Genomic DNA, 26,215 nt, shown 5'->3' with positions numbered 1-26,215 from the left:
CCCACGTTCAGAAGGGAGGCTCTGACACGCAGCACTCTTTCAGCAGATGGCACAAGACACCAGATTCCTGGCATTGTTCAAACCCCACGAAGAGGTTTTAATTTATTTGAGCGCAAAGAGCAATTAAACACAGACACGGAGGATTGGCTTTTAATACAAACTTCAAGAACAGGGACTGAAAAATGGCGCAATCTCCAAGCTGGGATAAAAATGCAATAAGATATGCAGTGGGCTTTTCTTTTAACCACAGCCAAACTAATAACATCAGTGAGAGAGATTGAAAATAAACCATGCAGACCATGAGAGCAATGCAGTTGCTGGAAATTTTATTTAGTCCTTCACGTCACATTCCCTGCTGTGACATATCACATCAAAAAATTATTGTGTCACTAAACTTGACTGTACTACTTTTATAATTTTTACAATTAATACATTGCACACAAAATAGCACCAAATGTTAAACACAACAGTCCCATTTTTAAATTTCTTTTAATAAACATATGTGTAACTAACTGCACGACATCGCTCTCATTTTTAAAGTAAGAAGTTTCTTAATTTAAGAAATTTCATCTAGCCCTTAATAAAACAATAATGTAATAATACTAAAAAATAATAATAACATCAACAACAATAATAATAATACGTTGATGTTTTATTAAAGTCTAGAAATAGTTTCTTAATTTAATTGAATGGAAAAAAGAAAAAACTAAATATGCTTTATCAGTACCCATGTGCTAGCCCTTTAAATTCCCCCGTCGACCACCAGATGGCGGTAGTGGCGCAGTGATGGCAGGAAGTGCAGCTGTAATAAAAATTAAAGAAGCGAGTGACGTGTTGGGAAAGCCATTTTCTTAATGAGCCGTGTTCCACGTTTTCAATTGTTTTACTAAAGTCTGGCTTAGCTAACAACGGGTGGTTTCGATACTCTGTTATCTCTCCCAAAAAATAAAAAATAAATAAAGCCAACACTTAATTTAGCGCCATAAGCTAAACGCAGTCGCGGTTAGTCGGTTACGGGATGCAGTTTCCTGAATGCCACTTTATCGTTTAAACAGATAGCAGTGAAGCTCTGTGTCTGTGTTTGGCACAGAATGGAAGAGGAGGAAGCGCTGAGAAACTACTGCAGAACAATGATTTCTCGTATCCGGAACAAGCACCAGTCCCCCCAGGAGCACAAACATGGAGGAGCCAGAGGGAGCAACTGGTCCGAAACTGAGAGACGAGTTGCATCAGCGCACAGAGGGAGTAACCTCCATGTTCTTGAACGCAACACAGACCCAGCCTCCCCTCATGTGGGTCAAGGTCCCGCTGTCCCACACGTCCCCTTTCAACTAGTTACGATGCTGAGGATCAAAACCTTGAAGGAGGAGATGAGACGGGTTATGAAACATCCTTGTGTGACTCAGTTTCGCCCTGTCTGGATGTCATTACGGCTGTTCCAGCCTTCATGTGCTCTTATTTGTTGACAGGCTGCAGAGGTGGAGCTGCACGGTCCCGCTGTGTGCAGCGTGTGCGCGCAGGAACAGGCTTCTCTGGCCTTGAAAACTTTTATCAGGAGGAAAAAGACACAACTGCAGATCCAAGCGCTGAAGTGCAGACTAAACACACGTTTGGGTAAGTGACTTTTAAGGGGTGCTCATCTTAAATTAACCCGCCAGCTTACATGCATGTCAGAGTAACTGATCACATCTGTTATCTGATTCTGGGTTTTTTTTTCCCCCTTATAGGATTGGACACTTTAGGGGGAGTTGGCACAGAATCTCTCAAAGCCCTCCAATGCCCCTCTCTGGATCTGGGAGGAACTACTTGGCAAAGATAAGCAGGTCACAGCAACCTGGGTTTCCTTAGCAACCGCTAAGGAACGTGGAGTTGCCCTGGCAACAGATGAAATGAGGGGTTACCCTGACAAAAACGCTACAGGAACTCATTTAGGAGACCTCGCTGTCCTTTTTCAGACAGATAGCTGCAGACATGACAGCCGCGGTAATTATGGAGCGAGGGACAGTGGCGTAAGTGCAGTCGAACATATTCTTGCCTCTTTATTTTCAAACACAGGCTAAACCCACCCACTTGCACTGCTCGGCAGCAGCTGTGTTTACATTCACACCCCTAAATAACACAAATGTCCAGCCTTTGTTTTGAGTGCAATAGTGGTGGGGGGGAAAAATGCACGCTAACAGGGTTAGTACAAAACAGCAGTTTATTTTCTTATCATTGTATTAAACACACAACACTATTCAAAGCAAATGAGTCTGGCCTTTTTTTCCCCTCCAGTTTTGGTGGTCACTGAAACACTGTAAACATTAAAACAACACTGTGTTGTATTTCACTTTTAAACCTATTCGATTTTATCTTGGCACAAAAAAAAAAATACACAACAGACAGCCGTGGCAGCAGGCATGCACTGCAAAAGAAACGAGAAAATACAGTAAAATATCTAAGGCAATAACCAATAGCAACATGGGCAACATTATTCAGACAAGTTCAAATTTTCTGCATTATTACAATTACAATTGTCAGGTGCTAATAAACTACCGTGAAAGTCGTACATTACATATAAACACATCCAAAGCACTGGAAAAACTACAAAATAACATTACTAGATGCTCAACCAAATCTTGACAGGTTAGGAGCAAGTTACTAAGACAGTTTGTTAAACTGGGGGGACTGTGTGGAAACTGGAAGCACAGACCTGTCAGACCAGTCATGTGGACTACACGGCTGATCCAAGGTCAGTGTCTTGGACCGGTTGTCTTTATACTCCTCTGAAGCTAAAGGTGGGAGTCTACTCATCTGGCTTCCTCTTGGGCTTCTTTGGGTTGCGGGAGCGGCTTTTAGCCTTACATAATGGACAGATGGGAGCGTTACGATGAATCTGCTGGTGGCAGGACAGGCAAGCCTGGAGAAAGGTGGAGGAGGTTAGTGCGAGAACTTAATTTGAGGACTTTTTTGTGTTTTACAGATAAGAAGCACCACAGGTTTCATGCAGCCATGTAATCCATCGGCTAGTGTCTGTTGACTGTAGCACTGCTAAAGAAAGACACGAGTGAAACTCATCAACTTGTACAGGAATAGCCACAAGCAATGAAAAGTGGGCGGGTCACAAACTGAACTTATCTCAAATGCAACTGTACTGATTACTAGTGAGTACAAAGGCTGCAGCCGATTAAAATATGACAGGGCGCTAAACAGATTAGAGGGTTATCTATGTGACCAGAGCTTTAAATGTCAAAAGTCCAGAGTCCGATATAAACAATGAGGAAGAGGAGCAACGCACAGAACTCAGCTTGGTGAACTGATTTATGTGCATGTAAACAGATACATCCTTTTAAAATGCTAAAACATCATCATATGACAGTCAGTGGTTTCTGAATTTAACCTGGCAATTTTTTCAATACCTGTTTACACTCACAAAACTGTTTAAGCAGCGTCTGACAAAGCTTAGCCTTCACTTATACACTGATCAGACATAACTGACCGCTGACAGGTGAAGTGAATCGCACTGATTATCTCTTCATCATGACACCTGTTAGTGGGTGGGATATATTACGGAACAAGAGAACATTTTGTCCTGAAAGCTGATTTTAGAAGAAGGAAAAATGGGCAAGTGTAAGGATTTGAGAGAGTTTGACAAAAGGCCAAACTGATGGCTAAACGACTGGGTCAAAGTTTAAAAAACTGCAGCTCTTGTGGGATGTTCCCAGTCTGCAGTGGTCAGTAACTATCAAAAGTCTAAGGAAGGAACAGTGGTGAACCACTGACAGGGTCATAGACGAACAAGGATAACTGATGCACGTGAGGAGTGAAGGCTGGCTTGTGTAGTCCGATCCAAGAAACGAGGTCCCGTAGCTCAAACTGGTGAAAAAGTTAACGCTGGTTCTGACAGAAAGGTGTCAGAATACACAGAGCATCACAGTTTGTTGTTTACGGCGCTGCAGACCAATCAGGCTGCCCATGCTGACCCATGTCCACCACCAAAAGACCCAAGATTGGCATCAGAACTGGACCACGGAGTAATGGAAGACGGTGGCCTGGTCTGATGAATCAGGTGTTTGTGCGTTACTTACCCAAGGAATACCTGACACTAGGATGCCCTATGGGAGGAAGGCAAGCCAGCAGAAGCAGCGCAATGCTTTGGATATTGTTCTGCCGGGTTGGGCCCTGCCTTTTATTCAGATGTTACTTTGACCCATACCACCTACCACTGTTGCAGACCATTAACGCGTTCTGCCACAAAGCAGAAATAGTTCAGGATGGTTTGAGAAGCACAACAACGAGTTTGAGGTGTTGACTTGGCCTCCAAAGTCGAGCATCTGTGGAACATGCTGGACAAACAAGTCTGATACATGGAGATCCCACCTCTCAACTTACAGGATTGAAAGTATCTGTTGCTAACTTGGGCCAGATACCACAGCACACCTTCAGAGTCTAGTTGGAGCTGTTTTGGCAGTAAAAGGGGGACCAACCCAATATTAGACAGGTGGTGAGAATGTTATGCCTGATCGGTGTATAAATAGCTGAAGTTTATGTCAGTTAAATTCACAGTGCTTTGGCATCATTATGTGTGTGTAGATAATACCTTCATAGGTGGAGGTTGCTGTCTGAAGGTGGCCGTCTGACGGGCGTCTTGCTTCCTGGACACCTGAAGCTGCTGTGCTGCGGCTGCGGCGGCAGCAAGGGATTCTGGGATGGCAGGCTCATGTGTCTCCTTCTGCCACTCTGCCTTCTGCTTCTCAAAGTAGCTGTTCAAAAGGAAAAGCGAAACCTGGCTAGCAGTGAGTCTTATTTAATGCTTATGAATCATATTCCAGTTGAGATTACCCCATCTACACCGTGCACCACGAGACGAGGGGCGGCAAAAACTGAACAAAAGGAAGACTTTGAACATTATAGTGGAGCTCACACGTTCTCTTTTTATGCACAACTCTGAGCAAAAGCACAGTCGCTGTGAGACTGTGTGCATGCATACAAACGTGTGTGTGTGTGTGTGTGTGTGTGTGTGTGTGTGTGTGAGTGTGTGTGAGTGAGTGTGTAGGCAGGGGAGGGCTGGGAAAGAAATGTGGCCTTGGACTTTATGCTTGACTGGCTCATTTTCAAAGAAAAAGAAAAAAAGAAGTGATATCCTATTTCATTACGCTCTGATTTTCCTCAAAATAAGTCTGCGATAGAGCAGAACTTTGAGCATTCACAAACCAAACTCGATGATCCACCAATGCTTCGAACAATAAAGATCATTTGCAAGCGCTACATTAACACACACATCCAGAGTCATGCGCTAAAAGTTTATGTGCCATTTTTGTTTTCATGCAAGTTAATACCTCAGTGTGAGGTTTTCTTGCTATTATGGAGGTGTAGCGTGCTCATTTCTGTGCTGAGACATCACTCTCATGCAGTCTCTTTAAAAAAATACCCAGCAGCACCCCACAGGCCTGTGAGGTGTGATTTAATTTTCTCAGAAACCGCTCCAACACAACTTGTGATACAACTACAGTGGCTACTATTACTACTAAGTACCGTTACTCAACAAAACTCGAGCAAATGGTGCTTCAAACGTCTCCTCCGACATCTCATAAATCTTTCTCTCACTGTGGTGACTTGTGTGTATGAAAAGCATTTAAGAACAACAGCGGTATAAGCCAGAACTTGCATTTACCAAGTACTAAAGTTGGTATTCAAGTATCTCATACAGTCAGGATGAACATGAAGGAGCACGCCACAAAGAAAAAAGGAAGATCACCTGGCCAAAAATGAATTAATCAGCTAAGCTTCCACATAGCACGTGGCCAAATTAAGAATCCAACCTGCCAACAATGTCAGCCTGAATTTCCCCAACAGCAAATATATTGACGCCCTTTTCTTTTTTTTCCAATGTGTTTTCAAGTTAGAAAGTTTTTCCTTGCATAGGGAGGTATGTCACATACTGCGAGAGAAACACCAGATCATCATCGGTCTGGTAGAATCATTAGTGAAAATACACAAGTGTGATATCTCCACTGAAGACTGCTTTTCTACAGCCGTGCTAGCACAGACCTGAAAAAAACAACATGAGCCTTTGCAGTATTAATTCAATCACTTTAAAATATTTGCACCTATACAGCAAAATGTAGAGGATACAATAAACGAAGCCAAAGCTGTGGAATACTTCACTTCCTAGCCCAAAAGTGGGATCCACTGCACTATTAGGACCATTAACTATGATTTCCTCCACATCGTAAAATGTACAATCACCTACTGTTGATGGATGTCAGCCTGCAGTTTGTGCTGCTGGGAGTCTACTTATCAGCCCCCCACCCCGCCAAGATGTACCTCTGGTGTTGTGGATAACAGGAAGTTTTTGAAGCAAGAAATTTCTGTCAGCATCTGAATCTGGAATCTAGACAAGTGGAATTATTTTATACTAGACCTAAATTTCTGAACAGGCTAACAAATCCGTTGATCACAAGAATACCCATCTGATGTTTAAACACCTAAGTGCTCAAAGGGTCCTGCAAAGACAAGAAAATTTGCCAGAGACTTTAAGTGTGTGGAAAAAAAAGTAAATACGGGTCTTTAGAGTTTTAATGCCAGTATCTAATAACCCCCTATTTTAGGTGCCAGCTTCTAATAGCACATATTTTCCCAGTTACTCTTTATATAGTCATGCTGATTCTGTTGAGGTGATTTAACTTGCCAGTCTTTACAAATAATTGCAGTTGTTCCTCTGTTGCCGTCCAAATACAGTCTAGGGGTGTCACCAGAAGCGATACTTACAACAACTTTCAAAAACGGAAAGTCTGAAAATGCCCTGGAACTTGTTTTTTTGTTTTTTCCTTCCACAATTCCATATGTGCTGTAGGTAGCACACGCCTAAGTGTTTTAATCTATCCGTACAAGCTAAAGAAGAAGGAGGCAGAAACGCCCAGACATAGGAATACACGTGGAAGATGTGTTGCAATGGCTCCACCCTGACTTACTGATAAGAGATTTTGCAGAATTGATAATCGATTTCCCAAAACGCAATATGTAAAAAATGTTACTGTAATTCGAGAACCAAGAGAGGAATACTTCCAATTTAGCGAAGCACCTAAAAGCCTGTAACTAAGCATTGTTCTAGCTTATATTACCGTTTTGTTTGAGACAGCTGGCATAAGTGCTGTGGTACCCACTATTTTCACAGGCTATGATGTTAGCAATGGCTTATGTTAAATGTGTGGCACTTGTAGGTTGCTTTGCTTTCACTCTTCTTTGCAGTTCATCCCAAACCAGCTCGATGGGGTTTAAGGCGAGAGACTGTGCTGGCCACTCCATGTTTTCAAGCTTACCATCTTATTCTTGTTTCCTGAGGTGGTCCTGGCATAGCTTGCACTTATGTTTTGGATTATTTTCCTACTGTACAATGAACTCCTCACCAACTAGGCGCATTCCAGAGGCTACTGTATGCTGTGGTAGCCGTTTTCAGGGTGTGTCTCTCACTCTCTCACACTGTACAAGTCACCAGCAAAACAGCCATAGAACATTATGCTTCCTCCATGTTTGAAAGCTGATGTCACACACTGTGGAACCATCCTTTTGCTTAAACAACAGTGTACAAAAATTCTCAGTGATGAACTGAATATTTAAAATTTTTATTCATCAGTCCATAACACCTTCCTTCAGTCTTCAGTAGTCTATTGGTGATGTTTCAAGGCTCAGACAAGCCTCTTTTTGTTATTCTGATGTCTTAGCCATGGCTTTCATGACGCAAATCAACCTGTAAAACCTGCAACATGAAGTCTTCTCTTCACAGATGAAACTGAGATGTGCCTACAACTACTATTAGTCTGTGTTTGAAGCTGTGGTCCTGTAAGCTGCCTAGAAAACAAGCTGTTGACTCTCAAAAACCTGTCTTCTGATTCTGTTGTGGCTTCCTGTCATCGTTTCCTCCAGTTTCTGAGTGCCTGAGTGGTGAAGGAAACCGTACTCGCTGACACCTCGACTTTCTTCGCAATTTCTCACAATTTTTATAGCAACACACTACTTTCTTCAGTACAATACTGTTCAAATATTGCTCACGCAGGTACGACAACACTACTTTTATGGAGACATATGGGGTTGTAAGTAATCAAAAAAAATTGGGACACCTGTAGAAATCAGTAGCACTAACTTGAAGGCTCAATCAACTTCCATTGCTGCAGAACAGCTATAAATTGTTAACCCATTTCTTGTTACCTGAAAAACACCTTTTTGGATAACTGAAATGTACATTGTTTTCAGTTTCGGATAACCTCACTTTAAAAAAAAAAAAAAAAAACTTCTGGCAGTTCAGCATTTACCTCTGTACCATTTTTAAAAAACTGTGGTGTTCTAAGACTTTTGACCAGCAGTGTATATAAACTAAACTTAGTATAAAACCAAATACTCCAAATATTAAAAACACTAAGATCCAACACACCAGAGATGGCCACGAGACAACACAATGAAGCAGTATTCCAGGAAATCATCTGCCTCGCCACTGGAGCATGCCAAATTTCTGCTCTTAAAAGAATTTTCTCCTTCTTTTTCACAGCCGTGTTTTAGCACTGTCAAGTCTTTCTTTAAGGACCGCTCCACCATATTGATGATAGGGAAAGGCAGCTGCCATTCTCTGTAGATATTTATCCAATCCAATGGTCTATCATCTCAGCAGTTTTCTTTAACGACTTAACTACTGCGTGATGGTACTAAATAAGCCAAGTCACAGAAGTCACAAGAAAGCCATTACTCTGCCAATTATAGCCACATAAATCACTGACTGTACTAAGTTCACCATGTTTGGAGCAAACTAAATTTTCATTTTCGTGATCAGGCAGATTCTCTCATGAACATTACATGACAACTGTTGAAATACTATCCTGTTTGCTCAAATGATAACGTCTTGGACTTTAATAACTACGTAATCACTTGAATAGACTTTGAGCCCGATGCTTAGATAACGCTGTTTGCGATCCAAAGCCAGAAGTAAATCTTCCTTTCTGTAACTACTGCAATCTCTGTTTTAATTACAGCAAAAGCAGAGCAATAAAGCAACAAGACCAAGAAACGTTTTTAAAGGCTAACTATTTTATGTCTCATCCTGGTGTCAATGTCTTCTTAAGTACTGACAGGAAAATTTTTCTAATCTTAGAAATTTAAGGACGTGTTTTTTGATCTCTTTATTGACACTCCCCACCGTTATCAAAATACAGTGAGATGCACTGGACTGATCCCTCTGTGTGAATTAATTCATCCCAATACACGAGTCCTCTAGCCCCGTCAGCAACACCTCAACAGAATCCCGCTCATTTAAAATTATGCAGAAACCAAATTGCTGTCTATCCTTTGGTTGTGTGTGAATATTTCAAACCGCTTCTGTGCCACATTTGCCCCAAAAAAACCAAAAAAAAACCTAACAACATGCCTTTGCACAAACCACTTTCCATTAGTCCTTTATAATGCAATAATAAATTTCAAGTATGAGTTCTGCTGTTGCTTCATCCCTCTGACACAGTGTCTCTGAAACAGATGCTGTCACCGGGGTCATTAATTACAAGTTGGGGCCTGTTGAGAAAAAAAACCTGCTACATGGTTGTGTTTCATAATTAATGTTGAACACCTGTGTATCATTATTACCTGAAGCAATGGACTTTATTAGATTTGAACTGGAGTGTTTTTGTTTCTTTTTTACCAAATGGAAATACAATTTTTTTTAAAGTGCATCCATTTGAAATTCAATGATTACATTACATTTCAACAGAGCCTGAAATCACTTCCTTGAAATTTCTTTAAGTAATACTTCTCCAGGCTTCTTGAAGGACATTCTAAAGCTCTTCTTTGGTTGTTGGCTGCCTTTCTGTGCCTTGTTTTTTGGATCAACACAGGGCTTACAAGGCATCAATCAAAAGGGCCAAATGCACTTCCCACTCGTCAGTTTACTCAAGTCTTTTTAAGGACACAAATATGCTAAGTTATTGGCTAATATCTAGGAATCAGCTTGTCGGTACAAAAATGCTATTTTATGTCTGTCAAACTGTGGTAACAATGGTATTTTTGTAGATTCAACTAAAAGAATCGGTTTCTAGTAATCATTTAAAATTAATTATTTGCTAATTTATCTATTATGTGTAGATACAGCACTGGTTTGTCTGGTTGGGTTAGGTTTCTTTTTTATGCTTCAATGATTCAGTGTTCAGTGGCATAAATTAAAAAAAAAACAAGAGTCCTTTGAAAATGGGCAGGTAAGGCTGGGCTGTATGACCACAAATCAAAAGTCACAAGTCACATCCATGACAGCTTTGATTGATTCTAGTCCTTGTACATGTTGATGACAATATGTACAAGGACTAGAATGCAGCCAGTAACCAAGGAATAAGTTTGAAAAACGTTCTGAAAACCTGGAGAACTATTGCTCAATACCACTTTACAAAAACTACAAGAAAGTCTGGGTCTTTGAAAGGAAACTAAAGAAACGAGGTCACTCAAGTCTTCCGCACAGTACTGTTCCAGCAGGAAATCATATTTAATGTTGTTTACGTGATGCAGCTTCCCTCAAAGTGGACATAAGTTAGTGTCATTATATGACAATGCGTTTGTGTTTGCTTTTATGTTTAAAATCTTTTGCACCGTGTGCATAGGAGTGACTGAGACACTCCTATGCTGCACAACTAAAAGAATATGAAGTCATAACATTCTCACAAAATTTGTATTCAGTTTTTCAACTGCTGTATTTTTTCTGCCTATGACACACTGTAGATCACATTGTCTTTTAACAGCAATGGATTCTTTGTTATCGTTTCCATCCTGTAGCATCTAGACAGCAATATCTCAAGAGGGCAATAAACAAACTCAACAGCTGCTACTGAACAAGTAGTACTATGTGCTATTAATTCTTGGTGTTGACAAGAAAATTTGATGAGATTTATTGCATAAATAATATGACGTTAGATGCACTGTGTGTGTGTCCGTCTGTGTGTGTGTGTGTGTGTTTACTGACTCCAAGGAGAGCTTCTCCTCTTCTTCATTCAAGTTAGGGAGTCTGTGTAGACCTAAAGTCATCCTCAGGGCATCAACGTGCTCCTTCAGTGGTTTGTACTCATCATGCAGGCGCCGAGTTGTTTCAAGCAGTTTATTGAGGTCATTCTCCGATTGCTTGATGGTGCTCTCCATCTAAAAGGACAAAGGCTGATTTTTGAGAAATGCACATACAATATGCTCAGCTCAAACTATCTATAGTTACATCTAAACACTGGAATTTTTCATCCTGCTACATAAGATCAGCAGACACTGCAGTGACTAGAAGTTGTTGTGAAATCACACAAAAGTTCAACAGTGATTTAGTGGCACTTACTAGAGAACAGCCACTCACCACATTGATATCTGCATGGATGAGGCGCAGCTCCTCCACATGGGCCATTTTTTCTTGAAGCAGGAGATCCATTTCTTGTTTGTACTCTTTCAAATGTTTCTCCTCAGACTCCAGAGCCTCAAACTCAATCTTCAGACGAGACTTGATCTTCTGCATTTGGATAGTCTTATTCCTGCAGGCAGTGGGACAAGGAAAAAGACATGAGCTGCCAGGTTGTCTCAGTCACTCCTATGCACACGGTGCAAAAGATTTTAAACATAAAAGCAAACACAAACACATTTCCATCTGCTTTGCGGTATTGAATTTGTGCATATTTCTAAGCTCTAATTGCAGTAATGTTATGACCTATTTAAGTGAGCCTGCACTGTAATTAATTCATACATAATTACTGTATCAAAGCGTTATAGCAAGGGAAACATTACTTTGCACTACACTACATTACACTGACAGCCTGCTAAGCTAAGGAGCTAGCTGGCAGACAGTAACAATTAGCAACGCACATCTGGCACCTTGTTGTCACACATCTGGAATGTGGATGCACACGGTTCAAATATGCGGTTTAATAACAACTTGCTTATATGTGTCATATTCAGCCCGCCTGCCACTTCGGTCAAAAACAAGTTAACACAGAGCTACACTCGCTCAAACCTGTTTAAAGGGAGGACAGAGCAGGTCGGCTAATATTAGCTAGCTCAGTAACAAAAGCGAAGCCACAAGGGCTTTTACCTTGGTCGGCTAATGTTAGCTAACATAGCGTATACTTAGTACGTGCCAAACATTCAGGCAACCTTTAACTGTATCCGACATCTGAGTTTTACCGTATCTCCAGGATGTTCTCCAGTTTGCACATTATTTCTTGTTCGTCTGCCATCGTTCACCAGTCACTAGTCGTTCAGCTGGCCAGCTCAGTTACCCGCGAGGCCAGGGTGGTCTCCTTGTTGATAAAAACACAATAGCCAACGCGAGCGCGCACACGAGCACGCGTCCGTACTGTAAAACCGTGGCTATGTAAGGACAAGTGGAACCGCGAGCCCCCTGCTCCAAGCAACCCCAAGCAACCTGCGAGACACTCACGTACAAACTGTCCACTTCCTCTGTCTAAAGTAACTATATAAAAGCTATTTAAAGAAACTCACGGTCAGCAAACAAAGCACAAGAACCAGAAACTCGATATATATATGTATATATATATGTGTGTGTGTGTGTGTGTGTGTGTGTGTGTGTGAGACTGTGTTAACTGCTTTGTGCAACAGATCACGTTGCCTTAAGTTGTAACCTTTCACAGAGGTTCATGTTCAGATGGATTTGATGTACTCATCAGAGGCTTATTCAGCTAAATCATCATGCAGTCATTGTTCACCACCTGTTATAAATATGGCTGTGCCTCAAGTTTCCAGCTTACAAAGTAGCACTGGCAGTGGGAAACATGGCATCAGATCTAAGCCAAAATGTCAAAGTCTAAAGTGCTATTTCCAAGCATTAATTTGCAGCACTGAATCCATAGCATGCACAGTTTTTGCAAGTAAGACCAGCTTAATAGTTTAAATTAAGAGAGTAATTTCTGAAAACTTGTTCATGAAATAAAGAATTTCTCTATTGTACTTCCCAAGCACTCCCGCGGGGTTGATGCTTGTTAGGCTCCATGAAAGTGTGATGGGGTTGAGGTCAGGTGACTGTGGAAGAAAAGCGCACAAAAGACAGCACTCTCTGGTCTTCTTTCAAGTAGTTCTTGCACAGCTCGGAAGTGTGTTTGGGCTTATTACGGCGCTGCAGTATGAATCCTTCTCTACAAAGGTGCAAGCCAGAAGGTGGAGCATGTCCCTAAATAACTGAGTGCTACTCTTTGGTCAGACTGTCACTGATTTAGTGCAGGTGTCAAACTCCTTGCTCATGGTTTCCCTTTGAAATTTTCTGCTGGAAACTGGCAGAACAGCCAAATTTACCTTAGCCAAGGAGGTTGTGTGATTAGTTTGAGCTGCCTGTTCTAATTTGAGAGCAGGTTTAATCAAAAAGTTATGGAAATAAGGGGGGGAAATGGGAGACATTATCATGATGTTTTCAAGAAATACCACAAACTAATCCAGATCGAGATAATCTGAACACTGCTTCAACAAAAGGGATGCAAATCAGTGACTTCTGATTACGTGCACAAGGGGGTTAGAGTGGTCAGTGCTAAAGAATTACTTAAAATAGTGCAGAAACATTACTTTTTCACTTCACAAGTTTAGATGTTTCTAACTCTTCAAACTTTCTGTACTTGGTTGTGTGTTTGTAAAGCTGAGAAAAATGCACTTTTGACAATCTTAGAGTCTATGAAATGCATAAACAAGGAATATTCTTTTGGGGGGGGCTTGTTGCAGTTTACTTCCAGATGAAGTAAAAAACAAACACTCTTCCCTTTTAAACTGTATGCCATAACAACATATGCTTTGAACATTTCTGAGAGGATTAATAGATTAGAGGAATGCACTGCCGGATTCACTGATACTGAGAAATAATGGCCTGTGGAGTTACTGGTGATTTGTATCCGTCTACAGACAGGTTTGGCAGACGCACATCATGCCTCATTGAGATACTGCGAGTGATACAAGGTCAAAACCTCAATGATTCATGAAGAAAAGCGTAGACAGTGGGTGAAGGCTGCCACTTTAAAATCTGCAGGCCAGGGCTGCCACTGGATTAACTAAATGAACAGTACTTGGGAATAATACAATGGCCCATTCTCATTCAGTATAATCCTTGCAGGTATTGCAAGCAGTTTCATATGACTCGGCAGCAAAAAGGCAACTGCAAGCACCTCTCTGAAGAAGTGTTTTGACTATAGGTTAAAACAGAATACAAATGTCAACTGTAAGTAATTTGACTTTTATTATCTTTCTATATTTTTATTATACTGCGCTACATAAGTGGTTTAAGTATGGCAATTGGACCTCGTCTGTAAAAGCTACAAGATTCTTAGAGGTATTTTTAGTGCAGCTCTTATCAAGCTGTGATATTAAAAAGGTGTTTCTGATTATTTGCATTTGTGTTCCTGCATGTATCGAAGCTTATTTTTTCATTTTTTTCTCTATACAAACAAAACAGTAGCAAAGTTGAGCTTTCTGTTCTTTCTTTCATGTGTAGCCTATTCACTGAAACAGTGTGTTCGGCGAGACTATCAGCTGTGCGACATTGTTATCGTTTCTGTCATAATTAAATCAGGTTCTAATGGAAGCATGCTTAATAAAGCTTTAAAAAGCCTTACGGGGAATAGAGCAAACAATTTTCCCCTCACGTTGGTGTTTTTTTGTTTTTTGGCTATTTTACAAGTCAGTCTATACCAGGGATGTCAAACTTACATTTTAGTTTGTAGGCCACATACACCCCACTTTGATTGGCCTGAAAGAGTGAAACCCTCCTTTCTGTCGGTCTAAAGAAGTTTAACTACACATTTAATCTCTGAGTTATCTTTGTTTGCTACGTGATGAAGAAACGCTGCTGTAGTAAGCGAAAGAAATTTGTCAGCACGGCTCATTGCGCTTAAATAATGAGAAATAAATGTGCAAAATTACAGAAAAACATCTAGCAGCTCATTGGCCAGACTGTGCTGTAATTATAAAGCATAAAATTTTTGTTAAGTCACAGAAAATGTTCTTTTTACTGTCGACACATTTGGAAAAAACTGACATTTCAATAGTAGATAGTAAAAACACTGTTGTTTAACTACTTTAGTGTAACATGAGGGATGTCTTTATCAGGAGGAAAAATATAAAACCTCTGAAAATACAGTTAAGATTTAAAATGTATGCACTCCTTCACATTTTCCAAAGTCAACTAGTGGAATAGATTAGAATCTTTATTGGCCCCCAAACCACATGTTTGACACCCCTGGTCTATACCAACAACTGCAAAAAATATGTGCTGTATATATGGTGTCGCTGCTTTGACCCGTCATTATACATACTACTAATGCATCATGGAAAAAAACCCAACATGTTGCAAGTTAAGTCTAAAATACACTGTGGGCTTCATTTTTTGATTGTAGTCCCCACCAACATCTTGCGATTGGATGCTCCTGGTTGAACAGAAGAATGTAAGGAACACTCCTTTTTTTGCTGTAAAAGAACCAAGAAATTTAGCATTTTTTTAACGAACAATGTTAGTACAGATTTTGTAGTGCTCTTTTTTTCACCCAGTTGCTCTCCATGCTCCTTGATGCTTCTCCAGTGACGCAGATGAATGCACAGCAGGGAGCATTTCCCCTGTATCTCAGTGAGAGTGTTTTTCTCTGGCAGATAAATGTCCGAGTTACAACCATGGATGCAGAGCTGGAGTTTGCCATCCTGCCCAGCACAACTGGCAAACAGCTTTTTGACCAGGTACACTGTGCAAGTATAGTCAAAGACATCATCTGACTTGCAAAAGCACGACTTTGATTGTGTTCCTTCATGTATTTAGATAGTGAAGACGATCGGTCTGAGGGAGACGTGGTTCTTTGGGCTTCAGTATAAGGACAGCAAAGGCTTCTCAACCTGGCTCAAGCTGAACAAGAGGGTGAGGTGAAAGTTTTGGAGATGTAAATGTTTTCCACTGTGTCCTGTGAGGCTAATTATTAGCTACTTATTCATCCATCTGCTTGTAAAATAAATAAATAAATCAGGTGACTGCTCAAGATGTGAAGCGGGACAATCCTTTGTTGATCAAGTTCAGGGCCAAGTTTTACCCCGAGGACGTCGCCGAAGAGCTGATCCAAGAGGCAACTCAGCGGCTCTTTTTTCTGCAGGTTGGATATGAGTACATTTACAAAAACCCCAGCTTTTGAATGGAAGGTTTTGTAAATTTGCACCAAAAATTGCAATGATGAGCATACCTAGTCATTTTAATTTATATGGAACCATTTGTTTTTTCCATTAAGACGACTCACACCTATCAGTCTATTGCAAATGGCATATTTACTGAAACATAAGAAATATTTGCATTTAGATAAAAAAACAAAACAAGGAATAATAGAAATTTCAGTAAAAAGAAACAGCAGGTTTTGCATTGTTTCCATAAGAGACTACTTGCCTTGGAAAGTGTGCATTCGGGTGCACTAGTTAAAGACAAGAATACACAGGATTTCTCTCACTGTGGAACAGATTAATACTGCCATCCTTGTCGTACTATGAAATGGGTTATTTGTGAGTTTTTGTTCTCTATTTTAGGTAAAGGAGAGCATCCTAAATGATGATATATACTGTCCACCTGAGACTGCGGTGCTTTTGGCCTCATACGCTGTTCAGGTCAAGCTCGGAGACTACAGGGATGATTATCACGTACCGGGATATCTCGCAAAAGAGAAGCTGCTGCCACAGAGGTAGTACATCCTGTGAATATTAGCATTAGCCAGAGTTCACCTTAATTTCGAGTTTCGGCGACCTTAACTTTAACTGGCGTACCTACTCTACTGATTGAACCAGGGTTTTGGAGCAGCACAAGCTGAACAAGAGTCAGTGGGAGGAAAGAATCCAGGTGTGGCATAAAGAGCATAAAGGGATACTCAGGTACTACAGTTTTACTGCAAAAAAACAAAACAAAACAAGAAGTTTGAATACACTTTTTTGCACACTGGTGTTTTGTTCATAATGATACTTTCTTCCACACAGAGAAGATGCAATGTTAGAGTACCTGAAGATAGCACAGGATCTGGAGATGTATGGGGTCAACTATTTCAACATCAAGAACAAGAAAGGCTCGGAGCTGTGGTTAGGGGTGGACGCACTGGGGCTAAACATCTATGACAAAAAGGACAAGTGAGTCATAATTCATGAATGCCTCTGAGACATTTACATACGTCACAGTCTGTTAATCTTTCTGTTCAGTGGTCCAACACAACCACTGGCATTCATGGTGGCCAGATGACTTTGCTTTTCTTTATTCTAGAGACACCATTTTTTTTAAATTTGAATGAAATGAGCTACTTTTTCTCCATTTTTCTATCCATATAATCAAGTGCCTGAAAAAGGCTCTACCATGTATTTTGGTTCTTGTTTGATTATCAGATTCTATCATGCTAATATGTTAAAGTGATTGTGAAGATATTTGCATGCTGATGTTAGTGCTAAAGTCACAGAGCTCCTATCAGCAGGCAATCAGTTTCCGTCTGTTTTGTATTTTCAACATGCTAACATCTGTTACATTTCCTGTACACCACAGTATGATGAAAAACCACACACCTTTTCTTTTTTTTTTGCAGGCTGACTCCAAAGATTGGCTTTCCCTGGAGTGAGATCAGAAATATTTCCTTCAACGACAAGAAATTTGTCATCAAGCCCATCGACAGGAAAGCTCCGGTATGCGAAACGCTATCGTTAACGGTGGTGACATCACCTTCCATGAAGCTAAACTAAAATCTGGCAACAGCCTCTCTGTGCAGTTCATAGATGCTCGTGGACGGCATTAAATAGTCTTTCCTTGTGTACCAGTGAGGGTACATAATATGTTAGTATTCAAACATAGGCTTTTTTCATGATAATTTGCTGTGACTGTAAACAGGAGGTGTGAGCGAATCCCATATTTTTATTACTGCCAAAATAAAAAATTTGCAAACGCATAAATTACAGCAAGTAGTGTAATGAGCTTCTGCTTGATCTCATTTACAAACATGAGTTTAGACCCTCAGTCCAATTTGCCTTCTGACTGCATGCAGAGACTTGGAAAGTGCCCAAGAGTTTAGTAAAAGTAATGCTTTCCTCAAAAACAAAACTATCCTTTTTGAATATTTAAACCCATCCTTGATGGTAAAATGGATTTGATGTGCTAGGGGCCTATCACAAACCAATCCTTGGACATTCAACGATTGCTGCATTCTGTTTGGTATAGGACTTTGTCTTCTATGTACCTCGCCTTCGCATCAACAAACGCATCCTGGCATTGTGCATGGGGAATCATGACCTGTACATGCGCAGACGTAAGCCCGACACCATCGAGGTGCAGCAGATGAAGGCCCAAGCTCGTGAGGAGAAGAACAAGCGACAAATGGAGAGGTAAGGAAGTGGTGGTGGTGGTGGTGATGGTGGTGCTGGGTGGGGAGTGAATAATGAAAGTTTATTTTTACAGTTTACAGTGTGTTCTCTCTGCTTTAAGAAAGGACTGTCAGGAGATGATTTTTTTTTCTTTGGATGTGTATTTATGCACAATTCTCCTGTCAGGGCTCTGCTCGAGAGTGAAAAAAAAAAGCGAGAAAATGCTGAGAAGGAAACAGAGAAGATTGCTCGGGAGACCATGGAGCTGATGGAGCGATTGAGACAGATTGAGGAACAGACAAAGCGAGCTCAAGATGGTCTGACAACTTTCTGAATGCAAATATTTCTTAACTTTGGTTTTATTTTTCTGTTAAAAAAACAAAACACTGAAGCACGGCTGTGCAAATTTAAACATTTTATATTTCGTGATTGTAAAGCTTAAGCGGGCATGTAAACTGTGCTGGGACGGATGTGTGTTGGATGTGTCTGCGCCCACGTTTGTTTCAGAGCTGGAGGAGCAAACTCGCAGGGCGCTTGAGTTAGAGAAGGAAAGAAAAATTGCTCTGGAGGAGGCTGAGCGCCTGGACAAAGACCGCAGAGCTGCAGTAGAGGCTAAAGCAGCCCTGCTGCACCACTCTGAGACCCAGATCAAAAATCAGGAAAACCTGGTACAACTGCACACAGCACTTTCATTCACTTTCAGTCAAATTCACAGAATCATATATTGACGAACCTATATACTGATTCAGTCTGTGAAGCTACTAATAGATTGTTTTTTAAAATCTGATTTTTAATTTCAATTTCAGTTAAATGCAAAGTGCATGAAAGCACATGTTCTCTCCTACACATTGCACTAAAAGAGCACAATGACCTAATACCCGGAGGGCTTCTAACTCTCTGTCCATTCCTAACCATTGTTGTATAGGCCACTGAGCTGGCAGACCTTACTTCTAAGATCTCTCAGCTGGAAGATGCCAAGAAGAAAAAGGACGATGAGGCGAAAAGATGGCAGAAAAGGGTGAGAGTAAATCAAAGAATCATGAGAGAAATCAAGGAGGGCTTCAAGCTTAGACACATATCTGTCAACAGACCTGAGTACAAAAGACAAGTGCAATGTTACCCACGTCACTGCGTTGTCATTTATCTATCTATAAATGCTATACTGCAAATACTATAATTGCATGAAACATGAAAACATGAAACAGATAATCCAAACGATATACTGTACATCATCATAGTTCTTTATTTAGTCTGGAAAGGTCTGGCTTCTTTAATCACCTAAGAGCTTATATTAAAAATCTTTTATACTAGCTGTGGGTCCACATAGTCTACTAGCACATAGCACCCATGCCTTAATACTAAAAGCTATGTTGCTATGTTTATAACATAAATGATTTACAGTATAAATCATTTATAGTTTATACCATTTATAAATCATTTATACTAGATGTGTAGGTATTAATTTATTTACGGATTTAATGTTGCAAAAACAACAACATAGATGTCAAATAGTTAAAGTGTTTTGTGTTTGATGAAGGAATCTGAAGCATTAACAATTATCAATCATTGCCCCTATATATCATTAATAAAAAATAATCATAAATGTCAAGCAAAATAATAAATAGATGTCATGGTCAGCTATTTCAGTGACTGTACATCCATAAGGCCTTTTTTAAGAATGGGACTCCCATGTTAGTGATAATTACATCAATTATTCAGTTACTTTTAATATAACATCCAACCCCAGCACTTCAGTACGAGTCATGTCTGTTAACAGGCAGTGATGGTAGAAGCTGATTTGCAGCGAACAAAAGAAGAGCTGAAGACTAAACTCATGGGTGTCCACATCCAGGATTCGGTCCACTCTAACATCCTCGACCACGATGAGACGGATGAGAGCAGCGCAGAGGCGAGCGCTGAGCTGACTTCACCGGGGATGGTCCGAGATCGCAGCGAGGAGGAAAGAGTCACAGAGGCCCAGAAGAACCAGAGACTACAGAAAAACCTAAAGGTAAGGTCAGCTGTCAAATGTCTGTCTGGTAACACATCAGCTTGTCTGGTCAGAGGTCCTATTCAGCTACAGGTTAGCAGTCATGGATTGTTTAAGAGAGCAGACAAATTATTCACAAAATACCCTTGATTTTGTTGTTGTTGTTGTTGTTTTTAATTGAAAAGCTTTAGGTTCTCTGAATAATATTCTGTAAATTAGAAACCACTCAAGCTGAATGCTGAGACTAATGTGACAATGAGTAAATGGCCAGTTCCTGCAAAATGAGTCTGGATTAAAATGAGCCCATTCTACCAATGTGGGAACAATTCACATAAACACACACGTGCAATCAATTCTAATACCTTTTACATTAATTAGTAAATGCAAATGTTACAGTTTTTCTTGTTGACACAACAGGATTTGAAGTCCTTCAAAGCTCTTTGTCTTCTGCGCAACAGAAAGCATTTCTCATTCTTTGTTACTGTTTGCAAATTTTAGCACATTTAAGTAAAAGACTCAGCATAATTGTTAACAGGGCGAAAAACTGTTGGTTGTATAAACCTTTGTGATCGAAATAAATTATGTACTTTTTCTCAGTTTAATGTCTTTACTCTTGAATATGCCGGTATTATGTAATGGTGTACGTGGTGTTAGACATCACATTCAGAGCAGTCCCACTGAACAGTCAAAATCTGCCCTAAAGTAAACACATTTACAGAGCATATGCACAACAGAGAGCATCGTCGCAATGTGGGACCATGCAGGGACTGCTCAGATGAAGATTTTAGGAGGGAATCAGATTGCCCAAAGAAAAGGAAGAGGAGTAAAAGGGTGTGGCAGTGAAGAAAGGGGAAGACAACAGCGTATGTGAAGACGCAGAGACATGCAGGTGGCCATCCTCCTGTTAGACTGCATGTGAGCAGTTATTACAGTTTAGTATTTTTTAATTAGTTTTTATAATTTCATTTTGACATTCTGTTTTAGTTCAGTTTTGTTTCAGTTAGTTTCCATAGTTTCAGGTTAGTTTTTACCGGTTGAAAATGTTTAGTTTTAGTCTGCATGCTCAATCATCCAGGTAAGTAAATCCCAAAAGGTTGAGTCTGAATAGAATAGAATAGAATAGAATAGAATAGAATAGAATAGAATGTCTTTACTGTCATTGTCACAGGTACAATGAAATTGGTCTCTGATTGGTGCATCATCCACAAAATTAAAATTAAATAAAAACATAAAAATACTTAAAGTGCTAATAAGAATAATATATCTTCACTAACAGCTTGAACAAACAATTCCCGTACATTCACACACACATACCTCGCTCAGTGCATAGACCATTTAAGCAGCATAATAACCATTGTTTTGTAGCAGCATTAAGACATGTTATTGCAGTTGGGTAAACACTGTGTTTGAGTCTGTCTGTCCTTACATTGATTGCTCTGTACCGTCTGCCAGAGGGCAACAGTTCAAACAGGGAGTGGCCATGGTGAGTAGTGAGTAGTATCTCTTGTAATGTTCTGGGCTTTCTTAAGACAGCGGGTGCTGTGTAGGTCTTCCAGCATGGGGAGAGGACAGCCAATGATCCTTTGGGTTTTGTTAGTGACCCTCTGGAGTCCTTTCCTCTGAGCCACTGTGCAGCTAGTGTACCAGATGCATATGCAGTAGGTTAGTATGCTTTCGATGGAGGCTTTGTAGAAGGACACCAGCAGTCTCTGTGTGAGATGTTATTCCTTCTGAGAATTCTCAGGAAGTGCAGTCTGTGCTGGTCCTTTTTCAGCAGCTCATAGGTGTTCACACTCCTGGAAAGGTTCTCCTCTATATTAACTCCCAAGAAGCGAAAGTCTGCCATCCTCTCTCCACACAGTTAATGATTACTGGTGTTCATCTGCACGTAGTGTTTTCAGTGGGAGAAAGGTTTCCTCACTCATGCAAGTGACTTCTTCAGTCTCAGCTGACTGCAGGTTTCCCCAACCTTATAACCAGTACATTTGCACAATGAGTGAAACCAGCCTACTGAATGTTCCTTGATTATTAACATGCAAATTGTCATGACCATTGATCAACAACCACAGATCAAAGCCCAAAATGCTAAATTTAAGGATAATTTCTCTCTATTTTTTTTATTTTATTTTAGTTAATTTGACAGGTTTTACAAAATAACTTCAGTTAATTTTTAATTTTCATTTTAACTAGTCTCAAATATTTTTCACATAGTTTGTACTTAGTCAACTATAACCTTGCAATAGACAGCTTTAGACATGAGGTCACTGGGACTCTGTGACCGAAACAAGCGGCTGTAGTGTTGCACGGAGTGTGCCGATTATTATTTATTTGCTTTTTAGTCTTAATAGTTTAAATGTTTTTGTTCTGTCCACTTTTTTGCACATTTTATTTTGTGTATTTTGTTTTTTTCTTTACTGCATCGCAATATGTTGAGCGGCCATTGCATTGTGTGCCTCCAAAATAAACACTTTGTTCCTCTCATTATATGCAAAGTGCTCCTTTGCAAAACAGAATGTAAAATCATATGCATCTCAAACCATCAGTATTTCCTTTGATACACAGCACTCAATGTCAGTGTAGGACAAGACTGGAAGGATAGGAGTCCACTGTCATTATCGTAGAATATCAGCAATTGTTTTACCACTTTGGTGTCATGTTAAAGTTACTTGCCATGTTGCTCTATTGACACAAAACTTTGGATTCTGAAGCATGAAAATAAGCTTTTATGCAACTTATGCCTTTTGTAGTTTAACTAATGCATGTATCGTTTATAATAATTTCAAACATGCTTCAAGAAATGTGTGAAAGCGACTGAGAAAAACTGCCAACTTGTAAGTGCCACCTGGTAAATATTCAATTCAATCCAGTTTTATTTATATCGACCCAAATCACAACAACAGTTGCCTCAAGGCATTTTATATTGTGAGCTCAAGATCCTACAATAATACAGAAAACAGAGAAAACACCAACAATCATACAACTCCTGGCGACAGTGGGAAGGAAAAACTCCCGTTTAAGAGGAAGAAACGTCCGGCAGAACCAGGCTCCGGGAGGGGCGGCCATCTGCCGCTACAAGTTGTTGGTTAGGGGTAGGGGACAACACAAAGACAAGATGTGGAAGAGAGCCAGAGATGAATAATAACTAATGATTAAATGCAGAGTGGTGTGAAAGCACACAGAGAGTTAAAAAAGGTGAGTGAAGAAAAAACACACTTCATGGGAACTCCCCAGAGCCTAGACCTATGGCAGCATAACTAAGGGAGGATTCATGGCCGCCCGATCCAGCTCCAACTATAAACTTTGTCAAAAAACTAATTCTAATCTGTCATTAAATTTTTATTGGTGTTACATACTTTGTAGTAAGTGGCTGAGTTACATTTTTAGAGATTATTTATTTGATATCTAACAGTGGGGCCACACCTCAAACCGTCCCTTTCCAGTCGTGACTGCGTACCTGTCCTCCGCAGCAATTTGTTCTCGTTTCCATGCTCCATCTTCCCTCCCAAATTCTCTCTTAGTCATGCTCTCCGATAGATATCACTCCAATCCTCAGTGAGCCTCATCGTCTGGCGTAGATTGTTGTTCTTCACCTATCCATCATGTTCATTTTAAATAAACATTGTAATCTCGTTTGGGGTTGTGAACTCTTACCTACTCCGACAACCAGCTGACTGCTCTTTCCTTCAGTCTGAAAAACACATCTTTAGTTCCTGCTGTCCTGTTGTGCTGTCACAAACGTTTAAACTAGTTTGTTAAATCTTCTGTACATTTTGTTGACACATTCGTATGGAGGTTTTGACTCTGCTGTAAAGACGGGCCACATAATTACCGCCACAAATTGTGTTTCACCAGAGCTAAGTGCACTTTACATAATTAAACATTGGTGGGTCGGTACATTATCATTCTTTTGTTTTTATTCAAGTTGCAAATCCCGTCTGTGCCCCTATCTCACAGACGTGACGAGAATTGATGCTGCGTAGACAACGCGACACAAAAATAGACTTTATAACTGGGCACAAAGGAGTGTTTTTTAGATGGGATTGAGGGGGATTGAGGGGGAGTGTAGGGGAGCGGGGTAAGGCTTGTGAATAGTCTTCTACTCTCAGGTACGAGGATTTTATTCACTTTGTGTTTGTGTTCTTTTTTTCCCAGTTCCTGAGCACCGAACTGGCTCGAGCTGTAGACGAGAGCAAAAAGACCCCCAATGACCTGATCCACGCTGAGAATGTGAGGGCGGGCCGTGACAAATACAAGACCCTGCGTCAGATTCGTCAGGGCAACACTAAACAACGCATCGATGAGTTTGAGTCCATGTGAGCAGGAGTGCTGTCGGCCCGCTCAGCCTGGAGGAGAGATTAAGTTCGGATGAGCTGGACACACACAGAGATTTTAGAAGTCTAGGGGAACATTATCACGTTAATCGTAAATTAAGTTTAGGAAGGACAGTTTGAACCCGAAAACAAATTATATTATAGACAATGTTGACGATTTCTTTAGTAAGCAAGTCAGTGAGAATGTAGCAGCTGTTCTTCTAGATGCATTTTTAATTTCACACACACCCACATTCCCACTTCTCATTTGTGAACAGGTTTGCTGTTGCCCTTATCAGTCTGATTACATCCTACTGCACTTCCAATATATCCGATTGAAAACCTTATTAATGTTGATTAATTGAAGCAGTGACATTTAAGGCAAATTTTTTTATTCCAGCAAAATGTGAAATCATCTTTTCTTTATCTCGGAAATAGAAGTAAAAAATAAAACAGAGAGACACAACTGATGTGGGTTGGGTGCATTATTTTCCATATGAGCAATATTGGGTGTCTAATGAGTAAATCTGCTGCCGGTTATCAGTTTTAAATGCATGTTTGTGTAATATAATGTAATATAGACGAAGTTAACTTGCCACTGTGGTGCAGGGATGTGGCTGGGGGGCCTTAAATTCAACTGGCCCTGTCAATGAAAACATGGGTGGAAATGAACCTTTTTGGTATAAATGCACCTTTGTAAGCATATTCTTTAAAACTTTATTTTGAGAAATGAGAACAAATTGCTGTAAAAATAAAAATCTTACAACATGATTTTACAGTATTTCAAACATACAGTAATATTCTGTAAACAGCAATGCATTCTGGGAGCTTGGATAAAGCTTATACTGTAAAATTCCATATTTATAGATGCATTGTGGGATTTAAAATAGTCCTAGGAATTTTCAGCAGTGTATGGAGGGATTTCTAGTGGTGGTAAGTGACTTATTTAATTCATTTGTTATTTTAATATTTCCCTCTTTGTGTTTAGCAGCTTTAAATTGGGCATTTTTGAAAGTAATGTTATATCACCGCTCGTTGTCTGCTAACAAGGTTAAGGTTAGCTTGATTGTTGCTGATGCAATCATCAGTGAATGCAGAGGAGCTTTTGGCACTGATACATAAGGTCAGCTTTCAGCATGAATCATAATTTTGCAAATCAGGAATGTAGTTTATGGTTAAATTAATAAAAGTTGATGTGCTCAGCAAGTAATACCAAACCTTTTCATTATATTTATTTTAACAGCATCTCTAGCTTTTTACATAATTGTCCTGTAAAACAAATTCAGCATCATCCTGTAAAAAACTGTTTACAAAAACTACAGGGCAGGCAACCCTGCTGCCAGTATTTTTACTCAAAATTTTACAGGGTTTTTCTTGCAGTGTTCATTAAGTCTTTTACTCTTAAAGAGGAACCTAAAAAAAAGATGGGTGCACAGATTTTTCTTTATTTCGCCAACTCAGTACGATAAACCATATTTCTGATTAAAACCAGACAGAATTTCCTTGTCTTGTCCTGCAAAGCACAACATTTTTGATAGGATTTTCTCATTTCCCATGTGCCCACCCTGAATGTGAGTGTGCGCCACTCACTCCC

At 40.1% G+C, this 26,215-nt stretch overlaps 3 protein-coding genes across 7 annotated transcripts; 2 read left to right on the top strand and 1 right to left on the bottom strand.

Moving 5' to 3' along the window:
* The first annotated feature begins 316 nt into the window (after nt 1–316).
* On the top strand, nt 317–2,620 carry LOC100701004 (uncharacterized). The gene is made up of 3 exons (XM_019345792.2): nt 317–1,379; nt 1,470–1,614; nt 1,728–2,620. Exons 1-3 carry the CDS (start codon nt 1,092–1,094, stop codon nt 1,817–1,819), a joined length of 525 nt encoding a protein of 174 aa, XP_019201337.1. The 5' UTR covers nt 317–1,091; the 3' UTR covers nt 1,820–2,620.
* Nucleotides 2,187–12,377, bottom strand: zc4h2 (zinc finger, C4H2 domain containing). Of its 2 annotated transcripts, XR_001224454.3 has the most exons (6): nt 12,157–12,377; nt 11,339–11,510; nt 10,967–11,139; nt 4,580–4,742; nt 2,693–2,899; nt 2,187–2,404 (listed from the first exon to the last, which is right to left on the bottom strand). XR_001224454.3 is itself a non-coding variant. In XM_003445813.5 (5 exons), exons 1-5 carry the CDS (start codon nt 12,207–12,209, stop codon nt 2,786–2,788), a joined length of 675 nt encoding a protein of 224 aa, XP_003445861.1. In that variant the 5' UTR covers nt 12,210–12,377; the 3' UTR covers nt 2,347–2,785. The 2 variants fall into 2 exon arrangements, 1 of the variants encoding a protein (XP_003445861.1); XM_003445813.5 differs by having other exon boundaries at nt 2,347–2,899.
* On the top strand, nt 11,428–25,831 carry LOC100702004 (moesin). 4 transcript variants are annotated; one of them, XM_005468020.4, is made up of 16 exons: nt 11,428–11,550; nt 14,084–14,188; nt 15,363–15,410; nt 15,613–15,696; nt 15,776–15,871; nt 15,978–16,100; nt 16,522–16,673; nt 16,777–16,860; nt 16,963–17,109; nt 17,553–17,649; nt 18,179–18,342; nt 18,508–18,638; nt 18,829–18,989; nt 19,247–19,339; nt 20,099–20,332; nt 24,464–25,831. In XM_005468020.4, exons 2-16 carry the CDS (start codon nt 14,180–14,182, stop codon nt 24,626–24,628), a joined length of 1,788 nt encoding a protein of 595 aa, XP_005468077.1. In that variant the 5' UTR covers nt 11,428–11,550; nt 14,084–14,179; the 3' UTR covers nt 24,629–25,831. The 4 variants fall into 4 exon arrangements, with proteins under 4 accessions (XP_005468077.1, XP_005468078.1, XP_003445863.1 ...); XM_005468021.4 differs by lacking the exon at nt 11,428–11,550 and having other exon boundaries at nt 12,553–14,188; nt 20,174–20,332; XM_003445815.5 differs by lacking the exons at nt 11,428–11,550; nt 15,363–15,410 and having other exon boundaries at nt 12,553–14,188.
* The last annotated feature ends 384 nt before the right edge of the window (nt 25,832–26,215 follow it).

This window comes from Oreochromis niloticus, linkage group LG2 (genome assembly GCF_001858045.2).
Source record: "Oreochromis niloticus isolate F11D_XX linkage group LG2, O_niloticus_UMD_NMBU, whole genome shotgun sequence".
Classification (NCBI taxonomy): Eukaryota; Metazoa; Chordata; class Actinopteri; order Cichliformes; family Cichlidae; genus Oreochromis; species Oreochromis niloticus.
This window is presented reverse-complemented; position numbering and strand designations above follow the sequence as displayed.